Genomic DNA, 18,022 nt, shown 5'->3' with positions numbered 1-18,022 from the left:
ATTTTAATGGTACATTGAATTGCCAAGCCAGCTAATTTGTTGAATGTCTACACACACATACACAGACTTTTGCATTTTTTTTGCATACTGCTAGTGTATATCCTGGTCAGTGTTCTATAAAGTGGGGAAAGATCAATTTGCACTGAATTTCTGAGTTAAGGTATATAGTCATCCCTTAGTATTCATGGGGGATTGGTTCCAGGACCTCCCACAGATACTAAAATATGCAGATGTTCAAGTCCCTGATATAAAATGGTGTAGTATTTGCATATAACCTACTCACATCTTCCTGTGTACTTTAAATCATCTCTAGATTACTTATAGTACCTAATACCATGTAAATACTATATAAATAGTTATGCTGAGTTGTTTAGGGAATAATGACAGGAAAAAAATCTACATGTTCAATACAGGGGCTATTTTTTAAAAAAATATTTTTGATCTGTGGTTGGTTCAATCCACAGTTGCCAAACCCATGGATATGGAGGGCTGACTATATTTAAAACAAATATTTATAGAATGTTTGACTTTTCTGCTTAAAAATATTCTGAAATTGTTAAGATTGGTTTTGACTTTGTGAACTATATCTTATAGGTATAGCAGGTAGGATGTTTAGTGTAAATATTTTTGGATATGATCTACTAGTTGATATTCAGATTGTTAATAGCTAATGTTGATATAGCTCTTTATATGCTAGGTACAGTTCTAAGAGCTTTATATACGAGGGTACTTTACAAAATTTATGGAAACATAAAATTAAAAGATATTATGAATCCTTCCCTGATCTTTGTGAAATACACTTGTATATTAACTCATTTAATTGTCATATAACGCTATGGTGTATGTAATATTATCTTCATTTTACAGATAGGGAAACTGAGGCACAGAACGTTTAAGTGACTTTCCCAAGGTCTCACAGCTTGTAAGTATCAAAGCTGGGATTTAAACCTAGACAGTCTGGTTGCAGAATTCACACTTTGTAAGTTTTTTTAAGTATATAATGCCGCAGTAAGCATAATTGTGTAGACTTATGCAAACATACTTATCTGTAGGCTTATTCCTAGAACTAGAACTTCTGGGTCAAAAGATAGGTGCGTTTAAAATTTTGATGAATATTACTTATTGGTCCAGCAACAGGGCATGTATGCTTCCTGTTCCACACACTTGCCAATATTGTTTCTTAACAAATTTTACGTTATGGCCAGTCTGAGTGAAAAATAATGCCTTGTCTAATTTGCATTTTTATAAGTTATATGTGAGGTTAAGAATGCATTTTTTTTCCTACCCTTAAAGGTGTTTGTTATTTTTTTCTTCGAATTCACCATCTGTGTCTTTTGCATATTTCTACTGGGTTGTTTTTGTTGTTTACCTTTTTATTGTAAAATGAAATACAGACACAAAAAACCCTCAAAAAATAAATGTAAAGTTTACAAATTATTGTAAGGTGAACATCCTTACCGCCATGCAAATCTAGAAATAAAACTTTGATAATCACTTTAGAAGTCTATCCATTTGGCCCATCCCAATCACAACTCTTCTCTCTCTCCCTACCTCCCTCCAAAAGTAATTGTGTCCTGACTTTTAAGATAATTGTTTTTTTAGATTTTTTTTTGATGGTGGATTATAGGTTTTTTTCTTATTAATTTGTAGGCACTTGTTATAAAATAAGGAAATTAGGTCTTGGGTTGCCACATATATTACAAATATTTTTCCTATGTTTGTCAGTTTTAAATTTTAACTTTGTTGATGAGATCTTTGTTCATGCAGAACTTAAAAATTTTTTATATTAGAGATTTTACTTAGTTTTGCTTAGATCTTTTCTAATCCAAGATTTTAAAAATTTCTCCATGTTTTCTTCTTAAGATTTTTGCTTTTAGATTTTTGAGGGAAAGAAGAGTGGTGTAAAGATTGAGGTATGAAATCAAGGCTTATTTTCCCTTCTGAATACTATTAAGTTTGTTAACAAGAATGAGGGAGATCTTTGGGGCTAAAATATACATGGGGAAAAAAAGCAGTATTGTGTATAAGATACGCTCCTATCTGCATTATTCTTCTTTCTCCTTGATTTGTATTCACATCTCTGTCATATGCCACAGGTACGTATGTGTGTGAGTCTAGGAAGTCAAGAAGGGCTTTGTATTGTGTTCCATTGTTCAATTTGCCTGTTCATGTGCCAATTCTACACTGTCATAATTAGTATAGTTATATAGTGAGTTTAATATCTTTTAGGGTAAATCCTCCTATCTTATTTTTCATGAGGGTTTTGGCTGTTTGGGGCCCTTTGCACTTCTATATAAATTTTAGAATATTCTTGTCAAGTACCACAAAAACAAAGACTTTTAGGATTTTGATTAAGATTCAGTAGATCAACTTGGGGAGAATTAATGTTTTTGCATCTCCAGTCTGTGAACATGACATGTCTTTCCAATTATTTAGATCTTCTTTGGAACTCTTATGTTGATAAATTATTTTTTTTTTTTTGGTGGCTGGCCAGGGCGGGGACCTGAACCCTTGGGTGTTATCAGTGCCATGCTTTACCAACTGAGCTAAGGGGCCAGCCTGATAAATTACTGATGAAACACAATAAAACTTAAAAATCCCATATGAATAAAAATATTTTGGAGGGTTGTTCATTCTGGTTTTCATTTGATGTTGTGGAGTAGACATCCTCACCATTCTTTATTGCTCTACCTTCTTAAAATTGCCCAACTTTGAATCTTATGCCACAAGACCGTACCATCTGCCACTCCTTGCAGCAGTTATCTAGCAATATTGTGTCACTCCCCCTCACTCCTTTAAGATTTTTAGCAACTGTCATTGTTGGTAGTCCTACTGTCATAATTCTTAGTGATTTTATTATCCTTATAGATCATTCTTCCAGTAACTTAGCCTCTCTTTTTTTTTACCTCCTCTCTAGTAATTACATTCTCCATCTTAGCTACTCACTCGTATGGTCATTCTTTCACTTTGTCTCCATCTGCACCTGTGCTGCTATACTGTAGAGGGAAATACACAACCATATTCTGGTTTCACTTTAAATTCAAGACTACTAATCTCAAGTGGACCTGTAATGCTACCCACTAATCCTACTACTTTATCCCCTCTCATTCTCTTATATATCTATCTTACACATTTTTTTCTCTGCTCTTAAACTTCCCATACTTTCTCCCCATCCTCATTTATAGCTGATGAACTTAGTTTCCATTTTACTGAGAAAAGAGAAGCAATACAAACAGAACTTCCGCAAGCTCCTACCAGCACATCTACTTACCTACCTGCATCTGCACTCTTAATATTCTGCTGACCCTCCCATTAACATGGATGAACTGCATGTACGTTTATCTTAAGCCAACCCCTCTACTTATGTACTAGATCCCATTATTTCTTCTCCCCTATCTCTCCTGTATCAGCAGTATTTCCTTCTCTTACTCTGTCATATAAACATGCTGTATTTTCTCCCGTCTTAAAAAAAAGAAAAACTCTCTTAATCCCAGATCTCTCTTCAGCTAGTAACTTTATTTCTCTTTTCCTTCCGAAAAAAAAAAAAATTTCTGAAAACGTTTTATATACTGGATATGTCCTATTCCTTGGTTTCCATTCTCTCTAAAATCTACTTCAATCAGGCTTTCACTCTCACTCTTCTATTCTATTGAAACTACTCTTATAAAGGTAAATAATGGACTCCATTTTTGTTTGTTTACTACGAAGAAATTGTTGTAACAAATTGCCCCAAAACTTAGAGGTGTAAAACAGCCATTTATAATGCCCATGGATTCTGTGCATTAGGAATTCAAATAGGATACAGCAGGGATAGCTTGTCTGCTTCACAATGTCTGGGGCCCTGGCTAGAAGACTCAAAGCCTAGGAATATTAGAAAATTTGTTTACGTGCCTGTCTGGCAGTTGATGCTAGCTTTGGCTGGGAATCTCAGTTCCTTTTCACATGGGCTTCTCCATGTGGTCTCTTCATTTTGTGCTAGTTTGGGCTTCCTCACAGCGTGGTGCCTGGGTTGCCAGGGTGAGTGTTCTGAGAGAGAGAGAACCAGAGGTAGGCTATATTTTCTTTTATGACTTAGTCTTGAAAGGCATGTGATGTCACTTCTGTTGTATTCTGTTCATAAAGGCAGTCACGAAGTATACTCAGGTTCAAGCGGAGGGGGAGAAGACTGCCTCTCCATTGTGAGTAACAACCCGAAATATTTCTGTGACTATTTTTGGAAAATACAATCTTATCTGTCCATATTACTAAATAAATTGTCAATTCTCTATTTATATCTTACTTTAATTATTTCCAGTATTTAACAGTTCATCATTCCTTCCTTGTACACTTTTGTATCCTGAATTTCAGGATATTATACTGTTGGTTTTCCTTTTACCTTACTGGGTGCTCCTTCTCAGACTATTTAGGTAGTTCTTCTTCATCTCCTCAGTCTCTCCAGGTCTAGAGATTGTCTCATTTCTATCCGGTACACTCTTCCTTTTCTCATTTCACCCAGCTTTATGTATCTGCATGGTGATTACTCTCAAATTTATATCTGTAGTTTGAAACTTTCCTTTGAACTGCAGGCCCAGTTGCTTAATCAGCAGCTCCACTAATAGACACTTCAAAATTAGCATGTCCCAAACTGAATTCTTAATCAGCACTCCTCCCACATTTTGCTGAATCTGTTTCTTTCACCATCTTCCTCATTTCAGTAACTGACAACTCTATCCTTACAGTTGCTTAGGCCCAAACTCTTTTAGGAATAACTCCTCTCTTTCTTTGACACTTTATATGCAGATTGTTAGCAAATCCTATTGGCTCTGTCTTGAAAATATATCCGGAATTGGACATTTTGTACTGCCTCTATCAATATTATCCTGGTCCATGTCTTTCCGGAATCATTGTAATAGCTGTCTCACTGGTTTTCCTGCTTACCTCCTTACTGGTTGTAGTTAAACCAGAGTTGTACTGTTAAAATGTAATTTAAATGATATCATTCCTCTGCTTAAAACTCTTTAATTGCTTACCACCTCAGCCTCAGTCCTTAAAACGGCCATAAAGCCCACGTGATCTTGCCCTATTGTCTCTTTGACCTTATCTTCTACTCTCTGCCTTCCTTACTCTGCTTTAGTTACACTGGTTGCTTTACAGCTGTGGAAACACAGCAGTTATATTCCTGCCTCGAAGACTTTGCACTTGTAATTCCCTCTGCCTAGAGCCTTTTCCCTTTTATATTCCCATAGCTCACTTCCTTATCTACTTCATGTCTTTTTACTTAGTAGTGAACTTCTCAGTGACCTTATATGGCCACCTTATTTAAAATTATATTGTTCCTGCCCTAGTACTCCCTGTGTTTCTTTCCTGCCTTGCTTTTCTCCATGGCACTTATAAATCATTTCGTATGTATATATATATGTACAAACATATATGTGTGTGTATATATATATATATATATGTTTATATAGTTTGTTTATTGTCTGTTTTCCTTAACAAGACAGAATAAGCTCCGTGGTAGGAGGAGTTTTTGTCTATTTTTTCAAGTTTTTGTTCACTGCTGTATCCTTACACCTAGATGAGCATCTGGCACGTAGTAAGTGTTCAACAAATACTGTTGAATGAATAAATATTTTTTACTTTAGTTTTTCTTATCATAAAGCTAAGAAAATCACAAAGCACATGTCAGTGAATCAGCAAGATCTAGATCCAGATAGCACTACAGATGTGGGAGATGTTACAGATACTGAAGAAGAACTTATTAAAGAATGTGAAGAAATGTGGAAAGATATGGAAGAAGTAAGTATCAAGAGATAAATGTGATATATCATCTAATTAACATAAGATTTAAACAATAGGGGGTAGTACAATTTCAATAATAACTGGACTTAGGGAAGAAATAATTATGCTAGTTCCCAAAAGCCATTCTTATGTATGATTAATATTTGTATAGTTTTATCAGCATTCATTTAAGAAACTTTATACTAGATGAACTATAGAAAGAGAAAAAATTATGGCAGTCCCTGTCTTCAAGGAGATTATCATCTTATGCAGGCATAGGCATTACATTATGTTGTAATACAATAGAAGTATTGTGGTAGAAGTACAAAGACTATACTTAGGAGTACTAAACCCAGGCTGATGGGGTCAAGGATAGCTTTCTAAAAGAGATAATCATATCTTCTAAGGATAAGTAGGAGTTAGTCTGTAAAAGTAGGAGAGGTATACACAGCAGAAAGAACAAAATGTGTAAAGGTTGGGGAAGTTTAGAGAACTCTAAGTAGAATATTATGGCTATTGTAAATTAGGAGAAGGACTTGTAGGGTAAAGTTAAAGAGGTAATCAGGGACAAAAACATGAAAGATTTTGTTGAGTCTGTACTATGGGGAATCATTAAAGGATAATAAGCATGGAAGTGGCATGATCAGATAAGCATTTTGGGAAAATTACATTGGTGGCTCCAAAAAAAATAGAATGCAGAAAAGTGAGACTGCAGGTAAAAAGAGTATTTAGGAGGCTCTATTAGTAGTCCCGATAAGAAGTAATGAAGGCCAAAATACTGTCACTGCAAATAGAAGAATGAATTCAAGAGATATTAAGGAGATGGGACCAAAGGGACTTAGAAGTTAATTGATATGAAATGGGAGGGAATTTTCATGTATAGTTTCAGGTTCCTGGTTTGGGCCATTGGGTGGTTGGTAGGGTTATTCCCTAAAATAGAGAATATAGAAGTGGGAAGAACACATAATTATGAGGGAAAATATGAATTAATTTAGAAAATGTTGAGTGTCAAATATGTGTATGTTTTCTGAGTTAGTTAGAACTGCTTTTGGTATTACAGTATGCTGGTAAAATTTTGTTTTACCTAATGTAATGTGTGATATAAACCACAGACATTTTCAGCATCCTGTTCTTCCCAGTAAAGTTTGAGAGTAGGGGAGATTAGTGGGGTTTTTCCTCTTTTCTTTTTTAAAATGATTTTAAACATAAATCCTTGGTACTCTGTATTATTAATGTATTTTCAAGTATATAATCCTTTTTTGCTTTTGGTATTTTTTTAGTATAGAAATTTGGATTTAACCTTAAAATTTTTTTATAGAAAAATAACGCAACCAGAAATAAGCACAAATAAAATTTAAATTATCCATATTTTTATTTCTCAGTTATAGTCATTATTCACAGTTTTGGATTTTTTTTAGTGGCACAGAAGCAATGTCTTCTGAAGTCTTTATTTTCTTATGATATATACTATCTTCTTACCTACATTACAGTGCTTTTCCTCTTATTCTCTTGTTTCCCATTTTTCTGTTATCTGGCTTCTAATTCACCCCAGCTTTTAGTTTTGTTCTCTTTCCTTCATTCTACTTGTTGTATCCATTTTTCCTTTTGATATATTCACCTTGGGATCTGTTTGGCTGCCTCCTTGATCCTCTTGCTTAGAAAGTAAAGAATTTAAACAAATTCACCTTTTATATGAGGTATTTATATATTGTTTTACAGGATTATTACATTGGATTGGTAAAAAAGGGAGGGAGGGAATTGTCTGGGTTATAGTGTGTGACTTGTTTTTCTTTACTTTTTAAATCAAGTGTCAGAATAAATTATCACTTATTGGAACTGAGACACTCACTGATTCAGATGTTCAGGTATGAATCTTTTTTTTCTTCCTAAAAATAGGTAAGTGGAGTTCATTGTATTTTGGAGAAGAAGTATTTCTGTCTGTATTTATCCCAAGTATAGTAGCTTTGTTAATACCTGATTTGCAAATATCATTTGCAAAACTCCCTACTCTTTGTGATTTAAGAGATGGAAGACATATTCTAAAAATGTTTCGAACAAGCTATTGTAAATAACAGAACATTTTCTTTAGTATTTGTCTTTTAACAGCCGTACATAATTTAATAGTTGAGTGAATTGCTTGTTGGTTGTTATTACAATAACTTGTTAAAAATTAGAACAAAGGCTATCCTACTTTGTGTTAGATATAATAGCCACAGATAATTTAATATATGTGTGGAATCTTAATTGATTTTGCTCTAGGCTTAACAAAAAGGATTAAGATATCTGTATTAGTTTGTTTCTGTTGCTTATAACAGAATACCTGAAAGTGGGTAATTTAAAGAAATGAAATTTATTTCTTACAGTTTTGGAGGCTGGGAAGTCTGCAATCCAGGGGGCACATCTAGTGAGGGCCTTTTTCTTGGTGGTGACTCTCCACAGCAATGCAGGTTGTCACATGGCAAACTTCTTGACTAATCGTGGAAATCTAGACATTATAAAAGAAAAGTTTGATGTATTTCACCATGTGAAAAGTTAAAAAGATTTTATTCATAAAACTTCTAAGAACAAAGTCAAATATACAGGTGCATCCAGTGCAAGTTTCCCAGAATTACTAGGGCATGTCAAAAGATAGAAGAACCAGTTTAAAGGTGGGCCTGCTGTCCCATAAAGAATAATGGCTTTAATTGATTATAACAATATGAAAAAATGAGTTTGTGAGTATAATGATACTCAGTAAAAAATGAGAGAGATACAGAAAGAAGGGGAAAAACTAATTTGTCATTTTTGGAAGTACTTGTTATACCAGACTTTTATCTAGAAATTGGTGATAAAGAATCAAGTCATCTTTTGTATCCATAGAATTTGAATCTGTATACAGCTATGTTGTACAGGATATAAGTATACAGCTTTGTTACACAGAATAAAATGGAATGTTTTATTTGGAAAAACATATAGTAAGTAAAGTATCATTGGTTTCTTTGGGAAGTGTTTTTCCTACATTATAGAAATTGAGACATACTGAATCAGAATCACTAGGCATTGGGATATAAACTTCCTGAATGGTTTTCATGCGGTGAGCCAAACATTGGTTTTTAGGAGGTTGCTCATGCAGTTATAATCTTGGAGTGTCCTAAGAAAGTCAATAATAACAGTATATCCAAATAATTCACAGTATGTGGTTTCCTATTGTGTTGAGGGCCGCCAAGACCACTCCCAGGTTTGATAATTCTCTAGGACTCACAGGACTCAGAGTATAGTGTATTCATGGCTAATATTTATTGCAATGATAGGATACAGAGTATATTAGCAAAGGAAAAAGCATGGGAGGAAGTCCAGAGTAAACAGGCACAAACTTTCAGGGGTCTTCTCCCAGTGGATTCATACAGGACATGACTACTTCTCCCAATAATGAGTTTTGACAACATGTAGGGGATGTTGTCTACCAGAGAACCTCATTAGAGACTTAGTACCCCGAGTTTTTAGTGGGAGCTGTTCACATAGGCACTGTCTGCTTAGCAGGTACCAAAATACCAGAAGGAAAGCGGGTGTTTAACATAAACCATAATCTTTACACACCTAGTTTAGGCACACTGTGCCACTTTTATCGGTTTGATTGGTGTGAACCATCTTGAAATCCAGGTTTCCAGATGCCAGCCAAGGGCCATCCTTGCGAGCAGTTCTTCCTAAGGATAGCAGTTTCAGGCCTGCTTTTTAAACTCTTTTCTGACACCTTTTCACTTCAAATCTTCAATATTAAAACTCAATCCATTTTACAAAGCAATAAATTAGATATTTTAACTGAGAAAATCACATGATTTCTCAAATTTTTGTGCTTCAATTACTTTAGAAATACTGCTGTTATTTTCTTGCCTTAGGAAAGGGTTGTTTAATTTTATAGCAAGATCAGAAATAATTTGGATGTTTTCCTTGCTGGGCTTTGGCAAGCCAAGAGCTGTGTATTACCAATATAGTGTGAGGTTGAACTGTATGAAATTACTGTTTTTTACAGGTTAAAAATGAATATCTTTATGTTTCAACTTAATATGAGCAGAAATGATATGGATTCTTTATCATTATATGGTAGTTTAGCCTATTTAAATATGACTTTTTAAAAACTTTTCCTAGTAGTAATTATTAACATCTATAAATTGCCTTATAGTTCACAAAAAAGTTTCCTCATTCTTATTTAATTATCTTTAAATATTAAACTCTTCTTTGGAAAAGATTTTAAATACCTGTAAATGCATTTTCTGTATAATTATTTAAAGCTTTCAAAGAGACTTTTCTTCTGATGTATTTTCAACAGGCAATTTTCTGATACAGAGCAGTGTCTTTGAGCTACTGTGGGTTACAAAGGCAGTACTTGGTGCCCTTGTAGTGTAAATACTGTAGTAATATCCATTGGGTTTTTGAAATGTGAATTTTTGATGTGTCTGGATACCAGTAAGAATTATAAATGGAGGATAAAAAATGCTCTGAAATTTAACTTTAAGCATACATGGACTTTAATGTTATGGTCTAATGAGTCAACAGATTTTCATGTAGATTTGTAATAATCAAAATTAGAATGACTGGAGTCACCTAATACCAAAAACATACTCACCTTCCTTTATCTTTGGCTGAGGGATACACAATTTAGAAACTATTGTGTAGTAAACCTGGTTTTTATGTGTGGCTTGTGGAACCAGTCTCATGTTGTAATTATCTCCATAAAGTTCTCTAAATTTATTTTTGGCTACTCAGCTAAAAACATTAGAGGTTTTTTTTTGTTTTTTTTTTTAAAGGGCAAAGAGGAAAAAACATATTTAAAGGAAACTTGTCTAAAAAACGTAGGCAAGAAATGACATCCTATTTTTTTACTTTATGGTATATTTATTTAGGAAAAAATTTAATGTAGTTAGATTCTTTTAGTTTAAGTGGTGAAGCAGAATTTATCATTTTAAATACTATATTATTATATAACAGGCAATTTAGTTAGCATGATTTAAAACAATTGTTTGTAGTGATAATTTTTTATAGTTTGAGGGTAGCTATTTTATTAGCTATTTATGTTAGGAAACAGTATTAAAGTATTAGGAATGCCTACGTTTTCATCTATGAATAGCTATGAATATTCTACTAGAAATGACTTTGCTTTATTCTCTTATTCTTTTTTTGTAGCTATCATTATTAATTATGCAACTGAAATGTTTGACTGCTGAACTCAGTCAATGGCAGAAAGAGACACCTGAAAGTAAGAATCTTATTTATTGATTTGTATTTTTGTAAACAAATTGATGGCAAATTAATTTAATGATTGGATTGCAAGAATTACAAGATCCATTTGGCCTTCCTGAAATTGCCTAAATTCCATTGATATTAGGAAACCACTCCATTTTTCTTTCTTTTTACACATTATTTTGTGTTTATTTTATTAATGTAGACAAACATCTGTCTATGGAGACCTTATTATAGTTATTTTATCTTCATAGACACTGCCTTATGCTTAATAGAAATAGTAAATTATTAATGAATGAAACCTTCCTAGTGGAAGACAAGAGCTATTTTATTTTAGATATTATTTACATAAGGGTCACATCATTTATATGTTGTCTCCTGACTTGTCCAACTGGAGCCAACTATATTTTTGTCTTTAGTTGAGAAATAGAAGATGTCTTAAAAATTTGTAGTCATAGTACCCAACTAGTAGATTTTTTTTTTTATTACGAAAGCCTAAGTGTCTCTGTGCTATATATGCACAGAAGTCTTAAATTTTGACTTAGTCTAATATTTCTACTTTTTCTTTTGTTGCCTGAGCTTTTGGTGACATATCCAATAAATCATTGCCAAATCCAATGTCTTGGAGCTTTTCTTGTATGATTTCCTCCAAGAGTTTTATAGTTTTAGCTCTTACATTTTGGTCTTTGATCCATTTCAAGTTAATTTATGGATATGGTGTTAGGAAAGGGTCCAACTTCATTTCTTTGTACATGTAGGTACAGTTTTCCCAGGATCATTTGTTGAAAACACTGTCCATTGAATTGGCTTCTCACTCTTGTCAAAAATCATATAGCCATATATGTGAGGGTTTATTTCTAGGCACACTATTCTATTCATTGGTCTGTATGTCTGTCTGTATGCCAGTACCATACTGTTTTGTTTACTGTAGCTTTGTAGTAAGTTTTGAAATCTGGATGTGTGAGACCTTCAACTTTGTTCTTTTTCGAGATTATTTTGACTAGTTGAGGTACCTTGAGGTTTGATGTAAATTTTAGGATGGAATTTTCTATTTCTGAAGAAAACATGGTTGGGATTTTTGATAGGAATTGCATTGAATCTATATATCATTTTGGATAGTATTGACATCTTAACAATACTAATTTTTAATCCATGAACACAGGATGTCTTTCCATTATTTATGTATTCTTTAATTTCTTTAAACAAACAGTGTTTTGTAGTTTTGAGTATATAAATCTTTTGCCTTGTTGGCCTCATACCCACTTATCTTAGGGTTGCCAGTCCCACATGCTGCTCCATCAGAAGGATTTAAGAAATCTGTTTATTCTTATAATCTGTCATATTGTATTTGTTGACTGTTTGAATGAATGTTGAAATACTACTCTTGGCCATCCTGACCAAGAAGAGGGAGATTTTTTGAACTTTATATTCTTAGAACTTTTCTCATTGCATTTGTTTCAATGATTTAGTAGCCATCCTGAAGATGCTTACAACCAGTTCTAATACAGGACCTAAGAGGCATGCGTAGAAAGTTCTTTCCTGCTAGTAGCCTGTCTAGAATATCAGATAACCTTTGAAGCTTTTCAGCAGCATATCATTTAAGAAATTTCATATAGCACTTGATTAGGAAAGGTAAACTTTTCTAGTATAAGGATTAAACACTTATTAAATTTTGCTATGAAAAATTAAATATCCATTTCTACTTATAAGACTGTCAAAAATTTTGGAATAGTTTATAATATCTTTTGCTGTTTTTATTCATTGCTCATAGAAATGTTTTTAGGAATCTAATGTCCTCTATTAAAATTCAAAATACACATTTCATTCTTGGAAATTCTGTTTCTGGGAATTTGTCTTATTGATAAAATGAAAGTTCCAATACATAAAGACATAAATAAAAGGATGCTTACTGCATCCTTGTTTGTTATGGATAAAAACTACATACAAAGTTAATGCTCAGTCAGTAGGGGAATCACTCATTACATTATGGTGTATTCACACTGTAGAATATTATGCAGCCATTAAAAATTATGAATTTGATCTATAACAGATGAATAGAAAGGGTTTCCATGGGAGTTTTGAGTGAAAACAAGACAAAAATAATATGTATGATATGATTCCATTCTAATAAAACCAGCAATCACATAAATAATAACTTTTATATATATTTATGTGTGTTTATAAGTATATATATGCATATATATGTATATATAGATAGGATAATATGACCACACAGAAAAATATTTGAAGAACACACCATAGATTATTAACTTTGCTTTTGAGAGCTTAGACAAACAAAAGAAGAAAAGAAAAAGGCACTAAAAACAAAATGCATAAATATGATCCAACTTATATATAGTAGATCCCTCCTTATCCATGGGGGATATGTTCCACGTGGATGCCTGAAATGTTGGATAGTACTGAACCCTATATATACCATTTTTTCACCCTATTCATACATACCTATGATAAACCTTAACTTATAAATTAGGCACAATAAGAGATTAACAATAATAATAAAATGGAACAATTATAACAATATATTGCAAGAAAAGTTATGTGAGTGTGGTCTCTCTCTCTCATAATATCTTATTGTACTGTACTCACTCTTCTTGTGATGTGAGGTGATAAAATACCTGTGTGATGAGGTGATATGAGGTAAATGATGTAGGCATTGTGATGTAAATGGAAAATACCAGAAATAAACAATGCATACATTTTATATTGTGCATTGTTCTGAGCTCTGTCGTGCTCCATCCTGCTCGGTCCTGCCTGGATTGCTGTTGGTCACTTAGCCTTCTCAGATATCAGGTAGACAGTCATGTTATTGTAATGTTTGTGTCCAGGTAACCCGTATATTACTTAATAATGACCCCAAAGCACAAGAGTAATTATGTAATATTTTCTGACCTTGAGTAACTGAAATCCAGAAAAATGAAACTACAGATAAGGAGGGACTACTGTATAGAGGGTTATATGTGCAAAGATATAAAATAAAATAATTTCATAAAAACTGCACACATTTCTTAAAAAGTTGTGTAATATATAAATGGAAAGGGAAAGGGTTATCTTAGAAAACCACAGAATTAAATTCTTGATTTTTGAGAATTAACTAAGCATATGTATAATTATTTTGTTTTGTTTTGTTTTTGTAGTAATTCCTCTGGCTGAAGATGTTCTGGTAACATCAGGAAAAAAAGAGGTAAGTCAGTTAGTGAATTTGGAGTAACCCCAAGTAATTTATAACTAGAACTGTTTTAGATAAGTTCATAACATAAGACATAGGATAAAACCACTCTAGACCCTTATTAAGTTTTCTGTTTTTATTTTAATTATGTTTTATTGAATAGAATATTTTTAAAGATTTGAATTTTTAATTCAAGTTTTATATCAGAACTATTGCTAAAGTTAATGATTAATATGTAAATCATAATCTTGTATCTAATTTTTAGTTGATTAAACTCTCTTCATAATAAAAACAAAAGGTTAACCATAGCTAAATGACCACTATGAATGGAATAAATATTTGTGTCAATATTATTTATATGTTGAAATCTAATCCCCAGTTTGATGGTATTAGGACTTAGGGTCTTTGGGAGATTATTAGGTCCTGAGGGAAGAGCCCTCATAAATGAGATTGATGCCCTTATATGTGGCTGCGGAAACCGTTTTCCCCTTCCATCATATGAGGACACAGCCAGAAGGCATTGTCTATGAGGTAGTGGGCCCTATGCAGATACCAGATCTGCCAGCTCCTTAATCTTGGACTTGCCAGCCTCCAGAACCGGGAGAAATAAATTCCCCCACCCCTTTTTTTTGGGATAGCCAGCCAGTATGAGGATCAGAACCCTTGACTTAGGGTTGTCAGTACCATACTCTACCATCTGAGCTAACTGGCCAGCCCTAAATTTCTATTTTTCATAAGCCACCCAGTTTGGTATTTTATTATAGCAACCCAAATGGACTATGACAGAAAATTGGTACTGAGAAGTGGGGTGATGCTATAACAAATACCAAAAGAATATGGAAGCAGCTTTGGAACTGGGTAATGGGTAGAGGCTGGAAGAATTTTAAAATGAGTACTAGAAAAAGCCTACATTCCTGTGAGCAGATCTTTAAAATTGATTCTGATGAAGATTCAGAAAGAAAAGAGAGTTGTAGAAAAAGCCTTAATCTTAGAGAATAGCTAAGTAATCATGAACATACAATATTGGTAGAAAATGCACAGTAAAGGCCATTCTGATGAGGTCTCATATGGAAATGAGGAACATGTTTCTAAAGATAGTAAAAAACCAAAGTGTTTTTCCTGCTCTCCCACCACTCAGTACAACACAGCATCTTTGGTCACCAAAATGTGTGGGGATTTCTCCTCACCAGGAACCAATTTTCAGGCAGACTCTGCAACAGATGATTCTCCAGCAGACACCAACTGGGTGTCCTCCAATTCGGTTCAGTTCTAACACTATCTACTTGGAGGTAGTGTCAGATCCCACAGATTGATGGCTGAGTCCCACAAGATTGCCCCCACTTCAGAAGTCAATCATAAGAAGTAGGTTGTCACCTATACTTCTGACTGGATATAAATCAGGGGTTCCCACGACCCTCTCCTTGGGTTTGATTAATTTGCTAGAGTGGCTTGCAGAATTAAGAGAAAGACTGACTTACGTTTACTCATTTGTTATAAAATGTATTACAGAGGATGCAGATGAACAGCCTGATGGAAGAGATGCATAGGGCAAGGCATATGGGAAGGGGCATGGAGCTTCCATGCCCTTTCAGTGTGTGTCACCCTCCAGAAACCTCCATGTGTTCAGCTATCTAGAACCTCTCCATACACAGTCCTTTTGGGTTTTTATGGAAGCCTCTTTCATAGGCATGATTGATTAAATCATTGACCATTGGTAATCAGCTTAACCTTTGGCTCCTCCACCTTCCCCTGGAGAACCATGCCTTGGTGTTTTTGGTAACCAGCCCCCACCCTGAAACTACCTAGGTGCTACCAGCCAGTAGTCAACTCATCAGTATATAGAAAGACATTTATCCGTTTGGAGATTCCAAGGATTTTTTAATAGTTGTATACTAGAAAGCAGGGACCAAGATCAAATATATATTTTATAATATTGGAAGGTTACTGTACAATGGAGAAAAGGCCATCGTTGTTACAAAGAGGCAGAGAACTAGACTGAATTGTGTTCATGTTCTGGTGTTTTGTGGAAATTAGAACTTGTGTGCAATAAAGTTATTTAGCAGAGGATATAACTAAGCAAAGTGTTGAAAGTGTGGCTCAACATCTCTTGACTGTATAGTAAAATGTGAGAAAAGAGAAATAACTTGAAGATCGAATTGTTAATCAAAAAGGAAGCAAAATTTAAAGGTTTGAAAAATTCTCATCCTATCCATATTGCAAAGAATGAGAAGGACTTTTCAGGAGAAAACTCAAAAGTTGTGACCAAATGACCATCTGATAAGGAGATTAGTCAGCCATCACGACTGAAGCCAGGAGCTATTGTTCAAGATAATGGAAGAATGCAAAGCAGGGGCCACAGGAGCATGTGGGACCTCAGGGCACACTGCCCAGCACTCAGACACTGAGTTCCTCAGCTAACCCAGGTACAGCTCCAGTGGGCCCAAGTATAATGTGGGCTACAGTAGTTACCCCTCCAGAGGTCCAAATCTCTACCAGCATGTTGAGAGCACAAGCCAGGGGGCATGGCTGGCTCCATGTCAGTTTCAAAGGAACAGACCTCACAGCAGAGCCTTGAGCTTGGGACCCCAGACCAGGAGAACCATCTTACCACAGTCACAGAGATGCCCAGAAGTGAGGCCCAGGCAGAGAGCTGCTGTGGGGCTGTCTGGCCAAGCTATAGGGTCAGGGATGCTAAGAGCTGTGGGGCTGTCTGGCCAAGCTATGGGGCCCAACACATGCCCAGCAAAGCAGCAGGGATAAGTCTACTATCCCATTGTGTCCAGAAGGCACAATCTTAGTGGGCCTGGAAAGCAGAGCATGCATCAAACTAAAGAAGATTGTTCTTGGACCTTAAGATTTATTGTTATTTGTCTTGTATTTTGGATTTACTTGGGACCTGTATCCCTTTTCTTCTTTCCTTTTTCTCCCTTTTGGAATTGGAATGTCTATCCTATGTCTGTCCCACCATTGTATTTTAGAGGCACATAACATGTTCGATTTCACAGGTTCACAGCTGGAGATCAATTTGCTTCAGAAGGATGTGTACCTTGAGTCTTATCCATATCTGATTTAGATGAGATTTTAGACTTTAGACTTTTGAGTGAATGCTGGAGTAGATTATGACTTTGGGGGCAATTGGATGAAATGAATGTATTTTAGATTTGAGAAGATGTGAATTGGGCGGTGGGGGGGCGAGTAGGAACTATGACACCTTCTGAGAACTTAACAAAAATGTCAATAATGGCATGTTTTGAAGTGTCAGTCCATTAGGTCAAAATATAGGAGAGAAGACAGAAGCAAACAAAAATTTTAACAAGATTGTAGAGCATAGAAAGAGATAAGTATCCTTATGCCTAGAAATAGAAATAATGATGAAAAGAGATTATCTACCCTACAGAATTGAAGAAAGTCCTGGAATTTGAATGAACCTTGTACTGCAGAATTCAGAGTTCAAGTGTGAAGCTAAAAAGGAGATTCCTTTAAAGTCAGGACACAGACTATTAGACCTTCTTAGGTTACTCTATTTTACAGTCAAGCAGCTAACTTTTTACCCACACACCTGAAAACTGAAGGTATATGATATGGAGACATTAAACTAGTGAGACTCTCAACTTAGGGACAGCTGGTTGAGTATTTAGTAGGGGAGGGATTCAGGTCAAATGTCAGAAAGATCAAATAAACATTTTTATACTGCTTGGTGGAACTGCCAGCTCCTTGCCCTGCTCTATATCCAGAGGTCCTGCAGTTTGGTGTAAACATAGCTTCAGATAGGAGATAAAACAGTCTTCTCTGGAGAAGCAAAATGACCCAAGAGAAAAGATCTGTAAGTAGTAATATATGGGAGTGCCCAGTGAAAATGTT

At 34.6% G+C, this 18,022-nt stretch overlaps 1 protein-coding gene across 1 annotated transcript in view; it reads left to right on the top strand.

Moving 5' to 3' along the window:
* The first annotated feature begins 870 nt into the window (after window positions 1–870).
* Window positions 871–18,022, top strand: part of CENPK (centromere protein K) — a 39,017-nt gene continuing 21,865 nt past the window's right edge. Inside the window, exons 1-5 of the mRNA XM_063087518.1 lie at window positions 871–922; window positions 5,622–5,775; window positions 7,566–7,622; window positions 10,918–10,990; window positions 14,130–14,176. Of these exons, the coding sequence (XP_062943588.1) occupies window positions 5,659–5,775; window positions 7,566–7,622; window positions 10,918–10,990; window positions 14,130–14,176 (294 nt within the window). The 5' untranslated portion in view covers window positions 871–922; window positions 5,622–5,658. The remainder of the gene's footprint in view (window positions 923–5,621; window positions 5,776–7,565; window positions 7,623–10,917; window positions 10,991–14,129; window positions 14,177–18,022) is intronic.

This window comes from Cynocephalus volans, chromosome 2, assembly GCF_027409185.1.
Source record: "Cynocephalus volans isolate mCynVol1 chromosome 2, mCynVol1.pri, whole genome shotgun sequence".
NCBI classification, from domain to species: Eukaryota; Metazoa; Chordata; class Mammalia; order Dermoptera; family Cynocephalidae; genus Cynocephalus; species Cynocephalus volans.
The sequence above is the reverse complement of the archived record's forward strand: the minus strand, read 5'-3'. Positions and strand labels throughout refer to the sequence as shown.